General features: G+C 41.3%; 1 protein-coding gene across 1 annotated transcript in view; it reads right to left on the bottom strand.

Moving 5' to 3' along the window:
* The window catches only part of OSTF1 (osteoclast stimulating factor 1), a 57746-nt gene that overhangs the window by 27975 nt on the left and 7049 nt on the right, over positions 1-22722 (bottom strand). The window contains exon 2 of the mRNA XM_050761975.1: positions 867-913. Within this exon, the coding sequence (XP_050617932.1) occupies positions 867-913 (47 nt within the window). The remainder of the gene's footprint in view (positions 1-866; positions 914-22722) is intronic.

Here is a 22722-nt window from a genome sequence, read left to right as displayed (position 1 = left end):
AACTCTCAGAAGTAGTCTCCCACCACCCTCTCCTGTGTCTGCAACTTTCCAAGCCATGCTGTCTTCCCTGTTTTTTCTATTCTAGCATCCACCAAGGATGCTGCTTGCACTTGTTGCTCCCTCACTTCCTTCAAGTCTCTCCCCCGATGCCACCTTTATAGAAAGGCCATCTCTGAACATGCTATTGAAGACAGCACTCTTTTCTCCATTCACTTCTTTGCCCCTCACCCTCCTTATTTTTCTCCAGAGTACTTAGCCCTTGACAGTCACATTCACATTCACATTCATTTGTCTGCTTACTCTCTGTCTCTCTCCATTGGATGCAAGCTCTATGACAGCATCCTTTCTGTTGTCCCGGCACTAGTACCAAGGCCTGGACCAGTGTCTGGCATATAATAGATGCTTAATAAACCACAGATAAATGGATGGATACCAGAAACTATAACAATGAAAATGCACACTGCAGAGAAATAAAAAATTGTTCTGGAAGGCTAGCAGTGGGTACCATTATGAGCTATTTTGAGGTAGAAGGTCAAGAGGAGAATGAAGGAAGGTTAGTACGAGATTCAGCAGAAGGATGACTAAGATAGGGTCGCCATGCTTTATATGCAAGTCACTTGTCAATTTGAAAGCAGGTGGTGTCACTATGTGGGGAGAAGCTTTCCAAGACAGACATGACCTCAAGATGCAGAAGACATGTGAATCAGCCGGGACTTAAATTGCACAGCTCTGCACCCAACATCCATTCCTGAGAATTACCTAGGTTTATCAAAGAAAACGCAGACCATTCACACCAGAGGAAATGTCTAAATAAAATCATCTTAGGTTTTTCTGTCAATTTCAAAAGTTAAAAACTGAACACTTACAGTTCTGGGTTCAAACGTGTACAGGGCTCTGAAGACTTTAACTTGCCCTAAAAAAGGAAGAAAAAACAACAACTGAATTTTTCATTCCTGAATTTGCTCTTAATAGCATTATTCATCATATCCTTCAGAATTCCCTAATTAAAAACCCATGTGATCAAGTAGAATAGAGGCTACTAGAGGCTGGAAAGGCTAGAGAGAAAGGAAGGACAGGGAGAGATTTGCTAAAGGATATAAAATCAGCCGGGCGCGGTGGCTCAAGCCTGTAATCCCAGCACTTTGGGAGATGGGCGGATCCCGAGGTCAGGAGATCGAGACCATCCTGGCTAACCCGGTGAAACCCCGTCTCTACTAAAAAATATAAAAAATTAGCCGGGCGAGGTGGCGGGCGCCTGTAGTCCCAGCTACTCGGGAGGCTGAGGCAGGAGAATGGCGTGAACCTGGGAGGCGGAGCTTGCAGTGAGCTGAGATCGGGCCACTGCACTCCAGCCTGGGCAACAGAGCGAGACTCCATCTCAAAAAAAAAAAAAAAGATATAAAATCACACTTAGATAGGAGGAATAAGTTCCAGTGTTCTATACCACTGTAAGATGGCCATAGCTAACAATTATTATATAGTTCAAACAGCTAGCAGGAAGATATTAAATTTCCCAATACTAAGAAATGATAAATGTTTAAGATGATGAATATGCTAATTACCCTGATCTGATCGCTATACATTATATGTATCAAAGCATCACTATGTAGCCCATGAATATGTACAATTATCTGTCAATGAAAAAATAAATTTAAAAAATACATCACTATATATATCAATGTGACTACATAGAAAAATTATATAAGTACCAGCAGCAACTATTGTCATTATAAAAACATTGACTGAAATATCTCTATCCAAGAAAAAAAAGCCTGTGGGAGAACTGTGTTTCAGAATTGAATGCCTTTTCCACATAGGAGATATTTTTTAATATTTCTTAAGTGAATGTACGAACAGACGCACACCTCTGAAAGATGACTTTGCTTCCTTCTAACAGCAAGAGCTACATATTTGTGCTTCGGTTCTGTCCTATACAGAGTCCTTCCAACCCTGAGATCTAAGTTTAAAAATATAAACATGACCATCTTAACATAAACAAATCCTTAATGTGATAATCTACACTGGTTTGATATGCTTAAATCAGCGGGTTGGAATTTTATATTTTCCAAAAGAAAAGAAAATACCATGGAGGAAAAAAAAGGACCCATTGGAGAAACCTATGAGTCCATTAAGTCCCAAAACAGAAAAGAGGCAACAAGGTCACATGCCTGAGAGTTGCCCTTCTTCCCGCCAAACAATCCTTCCTCCTTTCTCTCCTTGTAGACTGCATTTCCATAACACTCTGGGCTATAACCACTGATTTGCTACCTGTCTCATTTGAGGGCAGGAACTCTAACTTGGTCAACTTCCCAGCACCTAATTGGCACATAGTAGAACTTAATCAATGTTTGCTAAATGAGTATAATCATCCCTCAGTATCCAAGGACACCGGTTCTAGAACCACGATGGATACCAAAATCCATGGACGTTCAAGACCTTTATATAAAATGGCATAGTATTTGCACATATATACATCCTCCCATATACTTGAAATCATCTTTACTTATTACGCCTAATGCAATGTACATACTATGTAAATAGTTGTTATACTGAAATTTTTATTCATATTATTGTGTTATTATTATATTATTTGAAACAGATTCTCACTCTTTCACCCAGGCTGGAATGCAGTGGCGCAATCTCGGCTCACTGCAACCTCCACCTCCCAGGTTCAAGAGATTCTCCTGCCTCAGCCTCCTGAGTGACTGGGACTACAGGCACCTGCCACCATACCCAGCTAATTTTTATATTTTTAGTAGAGTCGGGGCTTCGCCATGTTGGCCAGGCTGGTTTCGAACTCCTGACTTTAAGCAATCCGCCTGCCTCAGACTCCCAAAGTGCTGGGATTACAGGCATGAGCCACCACGCCTGAACAGTATTGTTATTTTTTAGTAGTTTTTCCTGAATATATTTGATTCACGGTTGAATCCATGGATGTGGAACCAGTGGATACAGAAGGTCAGCTGTACAAAGTAAATTAACAAACTCAAACAGTATAGGAAAAAAGCCTATAGATAGCAAAAAAAAAAAAAAAAAAAAAAAGGGGGGGGATCCTCTTTTAATAAAATAAATAGATTTAGAACAGATATCAAAATAGAAGGTCTATCTATTTGATAGCTATTTAAAAGCTTTGGGAGGCCAAGACAAGTGGATCACTTGAGGTCAGGGGTTCAAGACCAGTCTGGTCAACATGGTGAAACCCTATCTCTACTAAACACATAAAAATTAGCCAGGCGTGGTGGCATGCACCTATAGTCCGAGCTACTCAGGAGACTGAGGCAGAATAGCCTGAACCCAGGAGCTGGAGGTTACAGTAAGCTGAGATCACGCCACCACACTCCAGCCTGGGCAACAGAGCAAGACTCTGCCTCAAAATATAACAACAATAATAATAAATAAAAGCTCAGTTGCAACACTCGAAGAACCTTTACAGATGATTATCTAAGACAAGAAAATCATGCAGAACAGTGGCCTCCAAGGTGGGATACGGGAAGACTACCTCAGAAATTATTTACATTTTTATCCTTATTCTTTTCTATTCCTATTTGAACATGTTTTATGATATAACAGCATAGAATAATATACATACAACTTATAAATCCATATGCATTTATATAGACTGAGTACTCAAAAACCTTTTGTGGATCAACTGTAAGCGTTATGAAGACAAGTATTTTTGTTGTTTTTTGAATGAGACACCCGAGTACCTACCACAGTGCCTGGCACATACGAGGCACTCAGTAATTAATTAATGAATGAATTAAGTAATGAATGAAGCATGAAGAAAGGAATAGATGGAAGCAGGAATTTTAAAAAGTCTGAGGCCAGGCATGGTGGATCATGCCTGTAATCCCAGCACTTTGGGAGGCCAAGGCAGGTGGACTGTTTGAGGCCAGGAGTTTGAGACCAGCCTGGCCAACATGGCAAAACTCCATCTCTACTAAAAATACAAAAATTAGCCAGGCTTGGTGGTGCACACCTGTATTCCCAGCTACTCAAGAGGTGGGAGGCAAGAGAATCGCTTGAACCTGGGAGGTGGAGGTTGCAGTGAGCTGAGATTGCACCACTGCACTCCAGCCTGAGTGACAGAGCGAGACCCTGTCTCAAAAAAAAAAAAAAAAAAAAAAAAAAAAAATTAAATTAAAATTTAGAAGTCTGAAACCAGTAGTTTACAACAGTACTGTCTGACATAACTTCACACAATAACAGAAAAGTTCTATATCTGTGCTGGTCACATGTAGCTTCTGGGCATGAGAAAAGTGGTCCATGTGACTGAGAAATTGATTTTTAATATTATTTTAATTTCCCCCATGTTGCAGGTTTAGAATATCAGAAAATGGATTGACTTAATGTCCATTAAAAGGGGATTATGTAAATAAACTCTGATTTGTCCACAAGACACAGTCATTTTAAAAAGAACCCTGCACATTATTCATAATAACCAAGATAGGAAGTCAACCTACGTGTCCATCAATGGCAGAATGAATTTTTAAAATGTGATATACGCGCGTGCGCACACACACGCACTAGGCTATTCAGTCTTAAAAGAGATCCTGTCATTTGTGACAACATGGATGAACCTGAAGAACATTATGTTATGTGAATTAGCCAGGCATGGAGAGACAAATACTGCATGATTTCACTCATATATGTGGGATCTAAAAAACGTTGAACTCATAGAAACAGACAGTAATATGGTGGTTGCCAGAGGCTGGTGGGTAGGGAGACTTGGGGGGATGTTGGTTAAAGAACACAAATTTCTGTTAGACAGCAGGAACAAGTTCAAGAGATCTAGTCTACATGATGGTGACTAGTTAGTAACAATCTATAACATACTTGAAAATGCTGAGAGTAGATCTGAAGTGTTCTCACCACAAAAAAAAATGCAAGGTAACACACGTTAATTAGCTTGATTTAGTCATTCCACAATGTATGCATATCAAAACATTATGTTGTATACCATAAATGTATACAATTTTTACTTGTCAATTAACAAAAAGCGTTGCCTAGCCTGGGCAACATAGCAAGGGATACAAAAATTAGCCGGGCATGGTGATATGCACTTGTAATACCAGCTACTGGGGAGGCTGAGGTGGGAGGATGGCTTGAACCCAGAAGGCGGAGGTTGCAGTAGGCAAGACTGCACCACTGCACTCCAGCTTGGGCAACAGAGCAAGACTCTATATCAAAAAAAAAAAAAAGAGAGAGAGAAAAAAAAATGCTGCAGACAGAACCACAGACACTGACATAGAAAATAATCTACACACAAAAAAGCAGGTTTAGAACAGTGGGCAAGTACCATCCTGTTTATGTCAACAAAACACACAGTCATTGAATGAGAACACCAATTGTGGGGGCATCATATTCTACTTGACATTTACTGTTTACATTCATTACGCCAAGTGTGTATTACCTTTATAATCAATGAAAACAGTAACAGTGTGATTTGGGATTGGGAGGAGGAATCATTCTCCTTCTAAACATCTTAACATAGAAGAGCAGCTCAGATCCCTGTTACAAGAAAACAGTCTTTTCACCAGCAGAATTCCAGGGCCACATCTCTCCTGCTCTACTAAGAGGAGCTTAATACGCACACACAAAAGTGGAAACTGTTTTGGGTCTGGAGTTTGTTTTTCACTCATATAGACCGAAGAAAGGAAACACCAAGCGGAAGGAGGAGCTGCCAGGAGAAATACAGTATTTTCTGCTCACTAGACTGTCTCCCTGAAAGCAGAGATTAGTTATCTTGATTACTCCAAACTTTCCAAAGAGAAGTTATACAAGGAAGCAGTCCACTTGTGACCAAAATCAATAACAATAGAACTTTCTTGTTCCTCTGAGGGAAGGCAGCGATGAGATGTGTTATGGCTAATTTTGGAAACAAGATCCCATGTCAACTAAATGGGTTTAGGTGAACTTCAATAAAAAGTATAGAACCTGAAAACAACTATGTGCAGTGTGACTAAACCACTGATTTTTGTAATTGTATCTTTCACGATCATCTTACTTAAAATGTCCACAACTGAAAGTGAGATTTATTTGCATTTTGATTTATACTAAACAGTGAACAGCAGGCAACTCCTTAGACTATTTTGCAAATGAATATTCTATCTGTTGTAGAAAACACTTTCACATACACAAACTTATTTATTGCTTAATGTTGGGACATTAGCCTCTTGTCCCTTTTCATCCATACATTATAAAAGTTCTGGGATTAATTTATTCCGTCCTCAAAATTGAGTCAAGTGGTAATGAAAGAAGGCAATAGAAATAGCCTCAGAATATAAAAGAAATGCATAAAGAAGAAACACAGATGACTTTTATGATTACTGTTTAACAACCCTGGATATTATTCCTCTCAAAACAATAATACTGAATTCATTGATCATTTTACATCATATTTATTTCAATTTTGAGCAATGTTCTATAGGTCTATACATTTATGTGCCGAGGGGAAGAAATGATAGTAGTCTGTGTTTCTATATTATGTTCCCTGAAAACATCTTTAAAAAAAAAAAAAAAAGTGTTATGGCTAATTTTGGAAACAAGATCCCATGCCAACTAAATGGGTTTAGGTGAAATTCAATGGGTTTAGGTGAAAAAAAAAGCAATAGGCTGGGCGCAGTGGCTCATGCCTGTAATCCCAGCACTTTGGGAGGCCGAGGCGGGCAGATCACAAGGTCAGGAGTTTGAGACCAGCCTGGCCAACATGGTGAAACCCCGTCTCTACTAAAGATACAAAAAATTAGCTGGGCGTGGTGGTGCGCGCCTGTAATCCCAGATACTCGGGAGGCTGAGGCAGGAGAATCACTTAAACCCAGGAGGCGGAGGTTGTAGCAAGCTGAGATCGCGCCATTGTACTCCAACCTGGGCAACAGGGAGAAACTCCATCTCAAAAAAAAAAAAAAAAAAGCAGTAAACATCTTAATAGATCACCAAGAGGAAGGAAGCACTGATCAATTCCAAATTTACTTGTTCTTGTATATGCAAGGAGGCTAAGTTAGATGCTTTCCTCAGGCTCCCTCAAGCTTGATCATTTTCTCATCAAAGTCTAGTGACATATAACAAAGAGGAAAAGTGGAGCTCAGAAGACTCTATGAATACCCTGAAATTACCCTGGAATTCAACTGAATTAAGGTTAAAAAGAGGTCCAATCTTTTGACTGAGGCTTTAGGTGAATCTTGCATGAACCAGCATGTATTAGCACTAAGGATCTATGCAGCGCTGGTCTCCTCATGTAAGCAAGATCAGCAAACTCCCATTACAGCAACAGCAGTGGTGCACCTGCTGACTCACTTCACCGGTTCCTCACCTTGCCAGTCCCACCCTTCTCTGTTCTGTCCAACCCCACTGCGTCCCTGAAGAGAAGGGTGAGTCCACTAGTCATCAGCCAAACACTGTATTTTCCTCTAGAGTTGGGATGACCCTAGGCTTCCATAAACGAATCCCTGTCCGTGGTGGCAGAGGCATGGTAAAGGCAGAGAGAAGCGTTCTGCAACAGGATATTCTACAGGCAAAGGGTAACTAGGTGAAATTTCTGCTCTAAGTTATGCAAACAGAGTATGAGTCAGCTCATTTTTGAGGCCCTGAAACAGCACTTAGAGGGGCTTGGAGCTTACAAATTTGAACAAAGAATTTCTAACCTATTTTATTCCCCGTTGGTGAAGAACTGGAGAAGACTCTAAAGAAAGCCACTCAGACATCACTAAAAAGGGGTTGGTGCCGGGCACGGTGGCTCACACCTGTAATCCCAGCACTTTGGGAAGCCAAAGTGGAGGACTGCTTGAGCCCAAGAGTTCAAGACCAGCATGGGTAACACAATGAGACCCCAGCTCTACAAAAAATTTTAAAAATTAGCCAGGTGTGGTGGCAGGTGGTACACACCCATAGTCCCAGCTATTCAGGAAGCTAAAGTGGGAGGACTACTTGAGCCCAGCAGGTCAAGGCTGCAGTGAGCCATGATCACACCATTGCACTCCAGCCTGGATGACAGTGAAACGCTGTCTCAAAAAAAAGAAAAAGAAAGAAAGAAACTGCTCACTATAAGAGACAGACATACAATAAACAACAAGACAAATGACTACTTAAAATATCAGCCCCTGGCCATCTGTAATAGATGGATTATTTCACTTATGTCGTTTTAAGAATGTTAAGAAGCGTGAGACATTTAGATGGGCTTCACTTACAATGGCTATAACTACTACATACCCACTCTGATGGCCAAAGTGAAAAATACTGACAATGGGATAAATCAACTGTGGTGTATTCAGACAATGGAATATTATTTAGCACTAAAGAGAAATGAGCTATCAAGGCATGAAAAGACATGGAGGAAACTAAAATGCGTATTACAAAGCGAAAAGTCAACATGAAAAGGCTATGTACTATATGATTCCAACTATATGACATTCTGGAAAAGGCAAAACTATGGAAACAGTAAAAAGATCAGTGTTGCCAAGGGTTGGGGGAGGTTCAGTTGAACAGGAAGTGCACAGTGGACGTTTAGGGCAGTGAAACTACTCTGTATGATACTCTAATGGCTTATTAGAGTATCACTGTCATTACGCATTTGTCCAAACCCATGGAAACCACATCAACAAGAGCAAACCTTAACGTAAACTATGGATTCTGAATGACGATGATGCATGGATGTGTCAGTGAAGATTCATCAATTCTAACAAATGTCTTTTTAAGAATGTTATCTCTGGTGAGGGATGTTGATGATGGAGGGGCTACACACGTGGGGCAGGAGGGGTATATGAGAAATCTCTGTACCTACTACTCAATTTTGCTGTGAAACTAAAACTGCCTTAAAAAAAAAATAGTCCATTAATTTAAAAACAATACCAGCATTGCTAAGCATTATAGAACAAATAGAATTCTCAGATACTGCTAGTGGGAGCGTAAACTAGTACAGCCACTATAGAAAATTGTTTGGTGGTAGCATTAATTTATTTTTACTAGTCTTAACATGCCTTGAAACCTTAAGTTGCATTTTTGGGAGTGGAACATAACTAGAAATCCCTTCCGGTCATCTTCCGTAGGACGAAAATATTGCATACAAAAATAACCCCTCCTCACTGTTTCACTAATCCCACAACACAGTGAGTCACCTCAACACTTTTCAACTGAAGGTCATGGTCTATTAGTAGATTGAGAAACTAATTTAGTTGACTTTAAGACAATTAAATGGGTCAGAAAGACCAGTGTACACTATACATAATAGAAGAAATCATGGTTTTGTGAAATTTTGTTTTATTGGGAATGGACAGGTGGATGAATATTTAATTAATAAATTTACCAAATACACATTTTTTGGCCTAATGCCAAATGATCAAATGCTAAAATAAATATTTGCCAAAGCCAAATGTGGCTTTAATGGAATGAACAACTGGGATACAAGAATAAATCTGAAACCTGGCCGGGCGTGGCGGCTCACGCCTGTAATCCCAGCACTTTGGGAGGTGGAGGCCGGCAGATCACTTGAGATCGGGAGTTGGAGAACAGCTGGCCAACACAGTGAAACCCCATCTCTACTAAAAACACAAAAACTAGCCGGGCGTGGTGGTGGACACCTGTAATCCCAGCTACTTGGCAGGCTGAGGCAGGAGTATCGCTTGAACCCAGGAGGTGGAGGCTGCAGTGAGCCAAGATTACCTGAAATTTTATCCAAAAAAATAATTAAAATTACACTCTTATGACTAAAACTCCGGTAGACTCACTTTGAAAGTCTGATATAAAAGGACAAAAATGGTAATTCCTTGGTACTATTAACTGCAGCCTGATGGGACTTTTGTAAAACTGAACAAATCCTCTAAAATGAGATCTGTAGAAAAAGCAAGATGCTTTTGCGCTAGCTCTGCCAGTCTCCACTGCCGGCAGTGACGCTGCCGGTACATTAGTAAACTATCCTTCCTCCCTAATAGGAACCAACTGAGGTCAAGACTTAACCTCTTCATCTCCTGGGCCTGAAGATTTGCTTAGTGATGATGATATAAAGTCACCGACAGTAATCCCACAAAGAATACAATGGATTCCAAAATTACTAGCAATCACACTCTCTCAACATTAATTCTCAATCTATACCTGTAATGTTTACTCTTTATATAATAATTTTCATACTTAAAATTCAGACTCATTATCATTATTACAATAGTTTACATCTCCAATAGTGAATAATCATTTATACATTCAACTAACTGAGAGAATTTCAATTTATTAATATTGAAAATTTTCTTGGCGAAAAATGGAAGAAAATGATTTCAGTCCTGGGAATTAAAAAAAAAAAAAAAAGTTACCCTGGTCATGCCACCTCCACAAAAGGCAAATCAGACCAATATATAAAGCACACATTGTAAATAAGTTACATTTAGAGAACTTACCTGTTTTCAAAGCAAACTTTTTTTCTTTTTTTTTTTTTTTTTTTTTTTTGAGAGACACGGTCTCACTCTGTCATCCGGGTTGGAGTGCAGTGGTGAAATCATAGCTCACTGCAGCTTCGACCTCTTAGGCGCAAGAGATCCTCCTGCCTCAACCTCCTAAGTAGCTGGGATTACAGGTATGCACCACCACACCCAGCTAATTTTCTGTAGACACGGGAGTCATGTTGCCCAAGCTGATCTCAAACTCGTGGCTTCAAGTAATCTTTCCATCTTGGTCTCCCAAAGTGTAGAGATTACAGGTATGAACCACCAGGCCCAACCTTCAAAGTCAATATTAAGGTAACAGTAAATCCACATGTCATGCCTTGTTTGCATTACTGATGCTGCTAAAGTGATTAGGCAAGAGTGTCACCTATGCAATCTATAATCCTTGCTCAGGCAGAAGTCTTGGTGTGCCAAATAAAGTAGGCATTCCACCATTGGGCCAGTTATCCAAAGCTTAATGGTAGATTTTGGAAGAAATCTGAGTCTAAAGTGAACTTCCGTGTTCCCCTCTGGTCATGTGTGTGTGTGTATTTTTATGTTCTGGGTTATCAAGAAAAATACATCTTACTGAAGTTCAAGGTCAAAAAATGTTTGGGAGCCATTGCTCCGGACTATCTGATGAAATTAGGAATTGTTACAGGACTCTACAAAGAATATTTTCCTACTTTGTGGATTTCAGTAAATATATAAAAAACAATATTCTCTCGCTTCCCCCAAAAGCAGATAATTACAAGCAATCTTAGAGCTCTCAAAACGAAAGAAGAGGAAGAGAATTATTTGATCAAGAGAGAATCATGGAAAATAATACTTTACTATATACATATATCTTTCTCACATCTGTCTAAGAACATGCAGGGAGCATTAATCTTCTTAATTTATGAAAATTAAGTGGGTATGAAAAAACAGTGTCATCATCTCTGGCTATTCTCAGGGTAAGAAAAAGTATTAATTATTTCTATGAGGCGTATTTGAATTATTCTATTAAACATGCATGATGAAACAGGATGTTTTCTGTTGAAAAACAAAACAGGAGGAGTCTGTGGGATGGTATCCAAGAGTTAAGGCCATCGTTTTCGATTCTTGGGGTGATAGAAAACAGCTGTACTCTGTTGGGCTAACATAGGCTCCCCCTCAACCTCCGGCTTTGTGGATTCCAACACCCATAAATGAGGTAGGTGATTAGCTCAGAATAGGCCTCCTGAACCACATCTCTATTGGCGTCATTCCACAAAAGTCCACTGCTTTTTGTTTCTTTACTTTTTTTTTTTTTTGAGATGGAATTTCACTCTTGTTGCCCAGGCTGGAGTACAATGGCCTGATCTCTTGGCTCACTGCAACCTTCACCTCCCAGGTTCGGGCAATTCTCCTGCCTCAGCCTCCCGAGTAGCTGGGATTACAGGCACCCACCACCATGCCCGGCTAATTTATGTATTTTTAGTAGAGATGGAGTTTCACCATGTTGGCCAGGCTGGTCTTGAACTCCTGACCTAAGGTGATCTGCCCGCCTCAGCCTCTCAAAGTGTTGGGATTACAGGTATGAGCCACCAAGCCCGGCCTAAAAGCCCACTGCTCTTGAAAATAAAAAGAGAGGCTATAATCCTTGGAAAGAAAGTCATATTGTGAGCATAACAATGCCCAATAGTTTCCAATGTAACGAATAAGTTCCTTCCTGCCTACTTATACTCTTGGATTTATTAAATCAAGTTCAATTAATTCTGTTTGCACATATACCTTTACAGAAAAAACTAACAGCAACGACTCTGAACACATTTCCATCCCTCCTCTCTCTAACACCACCTCTTCCCCATCACTTCCCCTATCCAATCCAAAAAAGAAATAGAAAAAACCTAAAGAATTTGAAACATGTCTTGACTTCAGCCGCAGGAATAGCGGACTCTTTAAAAACAGTAGCCTGTGTGTTTTCTGACAAGAGGGTTCTGTTGATTAACAGTGTGCCTTTCTAATCCATTGTTTTCTTTGCTTATACTTCTCAGTGCCTTTCAGCAAACTTGGTTTACTTTTACATCTTGAGGGACCACACCCACTGGTTAATTTTATTTAGTCTCCACCATATAACATAAAAATCCCAGGGAGCAGGGTTTGAAATTTCAACTGACAAGCTCTTTGCCAACTGTCTTCACTGGGTAAAAAATAGAGAAAGAAAGCAAGGTCCCTAAAAACCCTTCCTCTCAGGACAAACTGCTTCCAATGTCAGTTTGGGGAGACCTTGGGAAAAATGGAAGAAAATGATCTCTGTCCTTGGAATTAAAAAAAAAAAAAAAAAGGTTACCCTGGTCATGCCACCTCCGCAAAAGGCAAGGTCAGTCCAAAGGCTCGTCCATGAAGGCAATGCTTGTTTTTGTATGACGTTTAAGCTAAGAATGGTTTTACATGTTTAAACGGATGAGAGAAAAATGAAAAGTAGTATTTCAAGATACATGAAAATGATCTGAAATTCAAATGCAGTGTCCATGAATAAAGTTTTATCGGAGCACAGCATTCATTTGTCTTTTGTCTGTGGCTGCTTTCACATGATACCATGGCAGAGCTGAGTAGCTGAAAGAGCCATACGTGGCCTACGAAGCCTAAAATATTAACTATTCGGCCCTTTATTGATGATGTTTGCAGACCTCTACCTTGTAGTCCTCTTTCTCTGCAAGTAACAAGTCAGACAAACAGAGCACTGGGCCACCACGTGAAGATCTGTAGCTCCTAATCTGCTTCTTCCCAACCCCAAACTAACCTGGGTCACGACTTCCTCCCATATGAAATGACTGGTTGGGCAAATGATTACATATATGCAAGATCAAAGACAGAAAATTCCCTAACATCAAAATCTTTAATCCAAAACTAAATTATCCTTCTACACTCATGTTTATGGGACACTTACCATGGGCCAGACATCATGCAAAGTACTAATTCACAGCAATTTATTTAATCCTCAAAACAATCTTGTGATGTAAATGTTTTATTAACCCTATTTTACAGCTGGGGAAACTGAGGTTAGAGAGGGTAAGTAACTAGTCCAGGTCCATATAATTAGGGAGTGGCAGCGAAGAGCCTTAAACTCAGGCCCCTCTGGCTCCAGAACCCATGCTCTGAATACCGGGCTCTTAATTCTGGCACCCAGGGACTGAAAGACACTCAACAAATACCACGTGTGAAGTACTGAGTGCAGCTCCTGATGTGTTGTACGTTCCCTTAAATGTTAGCTACTATTAATTATGACATCTTGTTACACTATTCTGGGACTTATTCCCTGTGTTTCTCCTTACTGGCAAGACAGCATTACTGAAATCCTCACCCTGTATACTAGAAAATTTATCACATATGATATCCCAGCAAGAGATATCTAATGCTTTTTTTTTTGTTTATTTTTAATTTTAGAGACAGGGTCTCACTCTGTCACCCAGGCTGGAGTACAGTGGCTCTATCATAGCTCTCTATAATCTCAAACTCCTGGACTCAAGTGATCCTCCTGTCTCAGCTTCCCAAAGTGCTGGGATGACAACCACCATGCCCAGCTAACTTTTCAAAAACATTTTTTGTAGAGACAGGGTCTTGCTGTTACCCAGGCTGGTCTTGAACTCCTAGCTTCAAGCAATCCTCTTGCCTTGTCCTTCCAAAGCACTGGGATTACAGGTGTGAGCCCCTGCACTTGGCCATAATGCTGTTTTTTTGTTTGTTTTAGACAGGGTCTCACTTAAGTCGCCCTGGCTGGAGTGCAACGCCATCATCACAGCTCACTGCAGCCTTGACTTCCCCGGCTCAGGCAATCATCCCACCTCAGTCTCCCAAGTAGCTGAGACTACGACTACAGGCTTGTGCCACCACACTGGGGCTGGGCTACGTTTTTTTTTTTTTTTTTTTTTTTTTTTGTATTTTTAGTACAGACGGGATTTCACCATGTTGCACAGGCTACCCTTGACCTCCTGAGTTCAAGTGATCTACCCGCCTTGGCCTCCCTAAATGTGGGATTACAGCCTTGAGCCACAACGCCCAGCCCGTAATGCTTATTTTAAGCAAACACAGCTCACACCTGTAATCTCAGCATTTTGGAAAGCTGAGGCGGGAGGAATGCTTGAGCCCAATAGTTTGAGACCAGCCCGGGCAACACAGCAAGACCTTGTCTACAAATAATTAAAAAAAAAAAAAAAACTAGCTGGGTGTGATAGTGTAGGTCTGTGGGTCCTAGCTACTTGGGAAGCGGACATGACAGAATCTCTTGAGCCCAGGCAGCCGAAGCTGCAGTGAGTTGAGGCTGTGCTACTGCACTCCAGCCTGGCACTCCAGCACTCTAGCAACAGAGAGAATTACCATAATTAAAAATAAGAGTTTATTGTGTCCCTTAAAATTTAGCTTTTGGGGTATATACTTATCTTTTGTTGTTATGTAAAAAAAAAAAAAAGCTGGTGGTAATATTATACATGCAATCAGCTCTGTAAAACAAAAATCTGCAGAGAAGAAAAACTGGAAAGAAACAGTATCAAAATGCCAACCCTTAGCTCTGAGTGGTAGAACTATGAGTCATATTTATTTTCTTCTTTATTTTCTAAATTGTCTACAGTGAATAGGTATCCCATACACAATCAGGAAAATGTGTTCTCTTTTAATGCCCTTTTGAAGAATAACTTACAAGGTACCTGAATTTTATATATATTTATCATTTATTTGTGACAGAGTCTTGCTCTGTCGCCCAGGCTATAGTACAGTGACGCAGTCATAGCTCGCTGTAATCTTGACCTCCTGAACCTCCTGCCCCAAACTCCTGGGTAGCTGGGACCACAGGCACGTGCCACCACACCCAGCTAATTTTTCTTTCTATTTTTTTGTAGGGATAGAGTATCACTATGTTGCATGGGCTGGTCTTAAATGCCTGGCCTCAAGCAATCAACCCACCTGGGCCTCCCAAAGTGCTGGTATTATAAGTGTGAGCTTATAATCTGGCCTACTTGTATTTGATTTATCGGCAATGTATTTACTAATATGAGTCCTTCTTTATTCTTTCTCTTCCTGACTTCACCACAAAAAAAAAAAAAAAATTGCCATGCCTAGTACACCCACAAAACTGAGAACACAGGGAGACTTAAACGAACACAGTGAGGAGACCTTCATGATCAGCGCAGGCTATTGTGGGAGGTGGCATCTACTTTAATTTTGGAGATAACAGTAGTTATCCACTGTGATGCCACAGGACTAGAAAAAAATTTAAAAAACAAACAAACAGTAGTTACCCACGCAAAAGGGGGCAGGGTCAGGCAGCCCCAGAATAAAGAGCAGGGTCTGGGGTTCGGGAAGCAGGGTCTAAGAATGTCCAGTCAATCAACATGCCTGAATCCTGGGGTAAAAGATGGCAAGAGATTAAACTGGGGCGTGAGCGGATGCTAGAGGTTTTGAAACTTTTTTGAGATCCACAGGAAGAAACATATTTCGTATCAGGACACGCACACTCATGAAACGTAAAAAAGGTCTTGCAAAAATTTCTTATCCTTACTTTGAGTGATTCACTCTGATATTTTTTGTTCGTATTCTATTTTCTTTTCTTCAAGACGCTAGTCATGACTAATTATACTGACTTGACTACCTACCAAGTCACCACTCACAGTGTGAAAAAACACCAGGCCAGAGCATGTGTGCATCCACTGTTTAGAGATGAAATTACAAAAATGCCCTCACTGGCTGGATGTGGTAGCTCACACTTGTAATCCCAGCACTTTGGGAGGCCAAGGTGGGAGGATCACTTGAGGCCAGGAGTTCAGGGTCAGCCTGGGCAACAGAGTGAGACCCCATCTCTACAAAAAACAAAAATAAAAAATTGGCTGGGACAGTAACGTGCGCCTATAGTAATGTGCGCTACTATATGGGAAGCTGAGGCTGGAGGACAGCTTGAGCCCAGGAGGCTACAGTGAGCTATAATTGTGCCACTGCCCTTCCAGCCTAGGTGACAGGGCAAGACGCCACCTCTAAAGAAAATAATAACTTAAAAAAAATTTTTAATGGCCTTAGTCTTGGCCATCTATGAAGATACATGGTAGCAAGACAACATGATGATATAAATGTGCCCTTTATTTATAGCGCAACCTCTTTCAAACCTGATATAGAGACCAGGATATACACAGTATCTAAGAAGACATAATGGGAATCACTAGGCACAGAACTGAACTTCAGCTAAGAGTTCAATCAAAGCTGACCCAACAGATACACAGGGGCCAAGTTTGTAACTGAGGATATTTTACTATTTCTAGCTAATATTAGAACTCTGGTAAAATAATACAAACTTTGGACATATGAGAAAGATTATAAAACACAAGAGGAAAAAGTAAAGCAAAGGATTATCAATATCTTTGAAAACAGAGCCCCTCTTTGTTCAGAAAACAGAAGGATTCAAATGTTCTTATGTAGCACATATGAGAACCTCCACAAAAGTCCATGTCTCAAATTCTAACAGACCCAAAAAGAGGAAGACGAGTTCAGAAAGGCCATCTATGAGAAACTAACAAGCTGTCCAAAGCATCTGTTTCTTCCAAGATCATCTACTCACTAACACAACAGCCTTTAAACTGAAAATTGTTTCCCTGATCGCATCCTCTCTCAAGTCACAGCAGTGCTACTTCAAAAGGCTGGTGTTGTGTTCCTAAGGGCCACATTCCCATCATAAAAGTGGCTCACCTGGTGACCCGGAAATGTCTGACCTGACGCCCAGACCTGCCACTCCATTCCAGGGCTCTGCCTAGACAGCCCAGGTGGTGAGCTCTTTCTCCAGCTTGGCCTGGTCCTGAGAGTTGAGATTGTTTATAGGAAGGAGGGGCTCGGCAGAAGTCAGGAGGATCTGGAAAGACCGAAGGAGTCCAAGTGACTCCCAAAAAGGCCAGGGGAGAATTTTAACCCTAAGAAATGTCAAGGTATTTTCCAAGCCAGCTCAGATTAGGGGTGGAGGAAGGGAAGCACAAGAGAATGGAGTCCTTTAGGATTTCCCCAGAGAATGGGAAGGCCAGGAAGTGAAAAGCTGTGGTTTCTGGGGCTGTAATTAAAATAGGGTAAATTACAGGACCATTCTTGCAGAAATCCCCCTTTGTTCAGGAAGGTGGGGGAGAGTTGTGACAATACTTCTATGGTCGTATTCTTACCTTCAGCCAGGCCAAGGCCCCGGGTCACACCTACCCCTGAGGCTGCAGCTGCTCAGAGACTTTTTTTTTTTTTTTTTTTTTTTTTTTTTTTTTTGAGCCGAGTCTCCCTCTGTTGCCCAGACTGGAGTACAGTGGCCTGATAACAGCTCACTGCAACCTCCGCCTCCCAGGTTCAAGAGATTCTCCTCCCTTAGCCTCCCGAGTAGCTGGGATTACAGACATGCGCCACCACGGCCCGGCTAATTTTTGTATTTTTAGTAGAGACGGGGTTTCACCATGTTGGCCAGGCTGGTCTCAAACTCCTGACCTCAAGTGATCCATCTGCCTTGGCCTCCCAAACTGTTGGGATTACAGGTGTGAGCCACTGTGGCTGGCCTCAGAGACTTAAAAAAAAAAAAAAAACTCTTTTTCACTGATGGATGCCCAGAAGATCATTTTATCTTTTTATGAACATGGGCACATGGACAAGAAGGGAGGAAATGGAGACAATGGAATTTTTTCTTAAACTTCTAGGAATGCCCTGGTTCCCTCCCAAGCCCTTGAGCCTGCAGAACTATTTACTGTTGGAGATGTGGATGGCGTGGCAGTGAGAATAGCCTCTGCTCACGGAGACAGAAGAAGGAAAAATCCGTGCTCTCTAGGGCAGCGGCTTGCCACCAATATGCAGTGGTCATTTAAATTGTAGGCTTTCAGAATAATCACTAGGAATTTGCTCTCCTTCTATACCTACTGTCTACATGCAGAAGTACTCTGCTATCTCTTGCTCTCTGTCCTAACAAATTGTAGTTCTTTACCTTTGGTTTTAAGATACTTAGTGGAAAACTAACACTTGAGCACTGTAATAATTTTCCACTATGAATAGAATGATTTTTGTTTGAATTCTAAAGCCATAGCAACAAAATTTATTCCCACAAGTATAATTCTATGTCCTTAAAACTGCCATTTTGGCCAGATGTAGTGGGTAATCCCAACGCTTTTTTTTTTTTTTTTTTTTTTTTTTTTTTGGAAACAGAGTCTCACACTATTGCCCAGGCTGGAGTGCAGTGGCATGATCTCGGCCCACTGCAACCTCTGCCTCCTGGGTTCAAGCGATTCTCCTGCCTCAACCTCCCGAGTAGTTGGGATTACAGGTACCCACCACTATGCCCAACTAATTTTTTGTATTTTTAGTAGAGACAGGGTTCCATTATGTTGGCCAGACTGGTCTCTAACTCCTAAGGTGATCCACCTGCCTCAGCCTCCCAAAGTGCTGGGATTACAGGCGTGAGCCACTGCACCCAGCCTAATTCCAACACCTTGGGAGGCCCAAGTGGGAAGATTGTTTGAGCCCAGGAGGTCCCACTATGGAGACCCCATAAGACCAGCCTGGGCAACACTGTGGGACCCCATCTGTACAAAAAATTAATAGCTGGGCTTGGCAGCACATGCCTGTAGTCCCAGCTACTCAGGAAGCTGAGGCAGGAGGGTCACTTGAGCCCAGGAGGTTGAGACTGCAGTGAGCCGTGCACTCCAGCCTGGGTGACAGACCAATACCTTTTCTTAACAAAAAAAAAAAAAAAAGCAAAAACAAACAAAAAAAAGCCATTTATCAGAATCTCTTTAAATATATAAATGTTATTTTCTTTACCCCTGTAATCCCAGAATTTGGGGAGGCCGAGGTGGGTGGATCACCTAAGATCAGGAGTTCGAGACCAGCCTGGCCAACATGATGAAACTCCATTTCTAATATAAACACAAAAAATTAGCTGGGCATAGTGGCACGTGCTTGTAATCCCAGCTACTTGGGAGGCTGAGGCAGGAGAATCGCTTGAACTCAGGAGGCGGAGGTTGCAGTGAACCGAGATCATGCCATCGCACTCCAGCTTGGGCAACGAGAGCGAAACTCTGTCTCACAAATAAATAAGTAAATAAAAAAGAAAAAAAGAGGCTTTTGGTTTCTGCCAGTATAACTGGCAGAGTGATGGGTAGGCAGAGAATCATTCTCTTAGTAGATTAGTCCTCCCTCTTCTCGAGATAAGCACTGAAAACCCTCCTCTCTAGAATCAAATACAGTGATTTCTGTAAAAAAAAAAGGACTGAATTTAAATCTATGGCTTAAAACCATCACCTCCAAAAGAGATGGGAAAAAATAAGATGAGAAGAGACAAGAGGATCCTGAATGATATTTTGCACGGAGAATTTCTAAAATCTAGTAGAATACCTAGTATTCTCACATCTTGGGCCTACAGAGTTGATGTTGTTGAGTTATAACCAACTTTACATCTTCCGAACATGAAAGTCTTCAGTATCTAGATGGCCGTTCATGAACAAACACATTTTGCGAGGGTCTCACTGGAATCTGTGCATATAAAGCCCCAAACATAATCCTGCAGGGAGACCCCAGTATTCTCTTTGTCTAGACAGTTACAAGAAAAGAAAAAAAATTAAAACTGCCCTATGTAGCAAAAGCCTAAGTGAAATCAGATCAGACCTAATTATTAATACGTTCCACCCCCTTCCTAACCCTCATCCTGTCCTTTCCTGTCTCTTTGTTGTTTCTCATGGAAATCTGGACTTATGAAAAGCCCTTGCTTGGTGTGTTTAATTCCTCCATGTTTCTATCCACATGCTGCTGAGCGCTGAGTAGCTGGGAGTTGGGAGGGGGATCATTGAAAATGGCCCAGGAGTCTAGGAGAAGGAGAACGAGATGAAACTAGTCAGAAATGTGAGAAATTATTGAGAGGCCAGTATGAGGCCATGAAGATGATTTCAAATCAGATTTAGCATGAGGTGAAGAAACTAGCCTGGGCAACATGGTAAAACCCTGTCTCTACAAAAAATACAAAAATTAGCCAGGCATGGTGATGCACACTGGCAGTCCTAACTCCTGGGAAGGCTGAGGTGGAAGGATCGCTTGAGCTCAGGAAGCAGAGGTTGCAGTAAGCCCAAGATCATCACACCACACTCAAGCCTGGGCAACAGAGCCAGACCCTTGCCTCAAAGAGAAAAAAAGCAAAAAGAAAAAGAAAAAGAAACTGAGGCATAGAGTGGTTTAGTGACTTATAAAGGTCACCTAGAAAGTTAACTATAAAATTGGTGCTAATGGAGCTGTTGCTTTAAAAAAAAAAGGGCGGGGGGGAACAGCCAGAAGTTCATCCCACTCACAATAAGGCATGTCCCACCCCCATTAGCCTTTTATGTTTGGAAAACGTAAAGGTGATTATAACTCAGTAACATCAACTCTGGAGACCTAAATATGTCCGGGGCTTTATATGCACAGATTCCAATGAGATCCTCAAAAAATGTGGTTGTTCATGAACGGCCATCAAGACACTGAAGACTTGATGTTTGGAAAATGTAAAGTTGATTACAACTCAGTGTATCATGGTCCGAACTAGTTTTTCAGGTTAAATCTGGATGAGGGGAGGGGTCCATTCCATTGGTTAGGGAGCTTAGAGTTTTATTTGGGGTTTACGCTTCAGAGCCCCAATATTTAGATACAGAATAGGTTTTCAAGAGTGCAAAGGCCTTAGGCAAGGACCAGAAGCCCTGTCAGATGGGAAGGGTTCCCTGAAAGTGGAAGCAGGCAGTCACCATAGCAGTGACTCCTACCTCACATTTCAGCTTCAGATAGGCCCGGGTTCTAGTGAGCAGGTGCTCGGATGACCTGAATGCAGAGATCAAAGAGAATGATTTATTCCCCCAAAGAAAAATATGGTCGACAACAATTTTAAGCTTGGCACACCATCAGAATATTAACTTTGGCAGGGATGGTTTCTATTGCAATGTTTCATGACACTTCCCTTGCCTGAAAAACCAGTAGGAATACCTTCAGATGAAGTTGTCCCAGGGCTAGCTACAGATAAATCTGAGCACTGACTCATCAAAACAATAAGCCCAAGAAAGCAGTGAAATAATACATGCTAGCCAGAAAGTCCTGTGAACCTGGGTAGTCAACATTTCAGACATAAGCATAAGAGTTTGGTTTTCAAATAAGGAAGAATGAGACTCTGAGATCCTCCAAATCTTCTGGAGTCTGAGATACCTTCCAACCATGTCTAAAACCTAGAGGGGCTTCTTTCAGCCAACCCCCTCTAACCCACACTCAGCGAGCTAAAGTTTGGAAGCATCTTCTCCCCAAATATGGATGTGGTCAGGAAGTTCCTAGAAAACACACAGACATTCCAAGATAACCTCCAGGTTCAAGTCATTTCTTGGTCTCATGGGAGTGAGTCCTGGCTGGGAAGCCGGGAATCCTAAAATAGAATCCATGAGTTTCTCAGAACCAAGCAAAATTCCTGGAGTGTAGGGATGCCAGACAGACCCTTGTAAGGGGCCTGAGACAGTCCCTCTAGTGTGAGTATAAACTGAGTTGGTTAGAGGATCTCCCTTAATTTGAATTCAAATTGCCCTCATGCTCCCTGGAAATTGGGAGTACCCAGCAGAAAAGATCCACATTAGATGCATTCTTGGGTCCCAAGAATATAAAACCAAAATAGCTTATCCAATTATAAGGGATGCTAAAGAGTTTTAAAATTTCATGCCAATCAAAATGCACAAATATAAAACTATCCCCCAACTCTTATCCCAAATGTAAGCTGAGAAATTTGCCTTGTGGCTTTCTAAAAATCCTACAGATGCACAGACATAAAGTGGTAAATAACTGAATAAAAGGGAGGGGGAAAGGCCACAGCAGTCACACCAGTAACTCGTTTAACTGATTTGCAGCTGCTAAATCTCTTTAACCCATTGCCCTACACTAAACACCTACTACACCAACTGTTAACACTCTGAGAAACAGATAAGCAATCTGTGAAGAGAGCTGATGTGTGCATTTAAATTCCTGCTTTTTGTGTGGAGCAATACCATTTTTCACAAACTGTTACACGGGGTATAAACAGCCTTCTCTTTATTCAGAGAAAGTTATGTGGTTCACAGTTCTCCGTGCACATAACAAATTTCCTTGACTTCTCTGAAAGAAGCTTTGCCCTTATTTAGTTAGACAAATGTGGATAGGAGGATGCATTCTTTCCTTTGCGCCTGAATCAAATGAGTTTTCCCCTTTTGCTGCCCAGCAAACTCTTACTTAGCATTCAGAACTCTGCTTGGATTACTCCTCTTCCGTGACATCTTCTCAGCTTCCTCAGGCTCCTTGCCCTGTGCTTCCCAGCCCTCTGATCACACTTTGA

The sequence above is a fragment of the Macaca thibetana genome, chromosome 15, assembly GCF_024542745.1.
Source record: "Macaca thibetana thibetana isolate TM-01 chromosome 15, ASM2454274v1, whole genome shotgun sequence".
In the NCBI taxonomy this organism is placed as follows: Eukaryota; Metazoa; Chordata; class Mammalia; order Primates; family Cercopithecidae; genus Macaca; species Macaca thibetana.
This window is presented reverse-complemented; position numbering and strand designations above follow the sequence as displayed.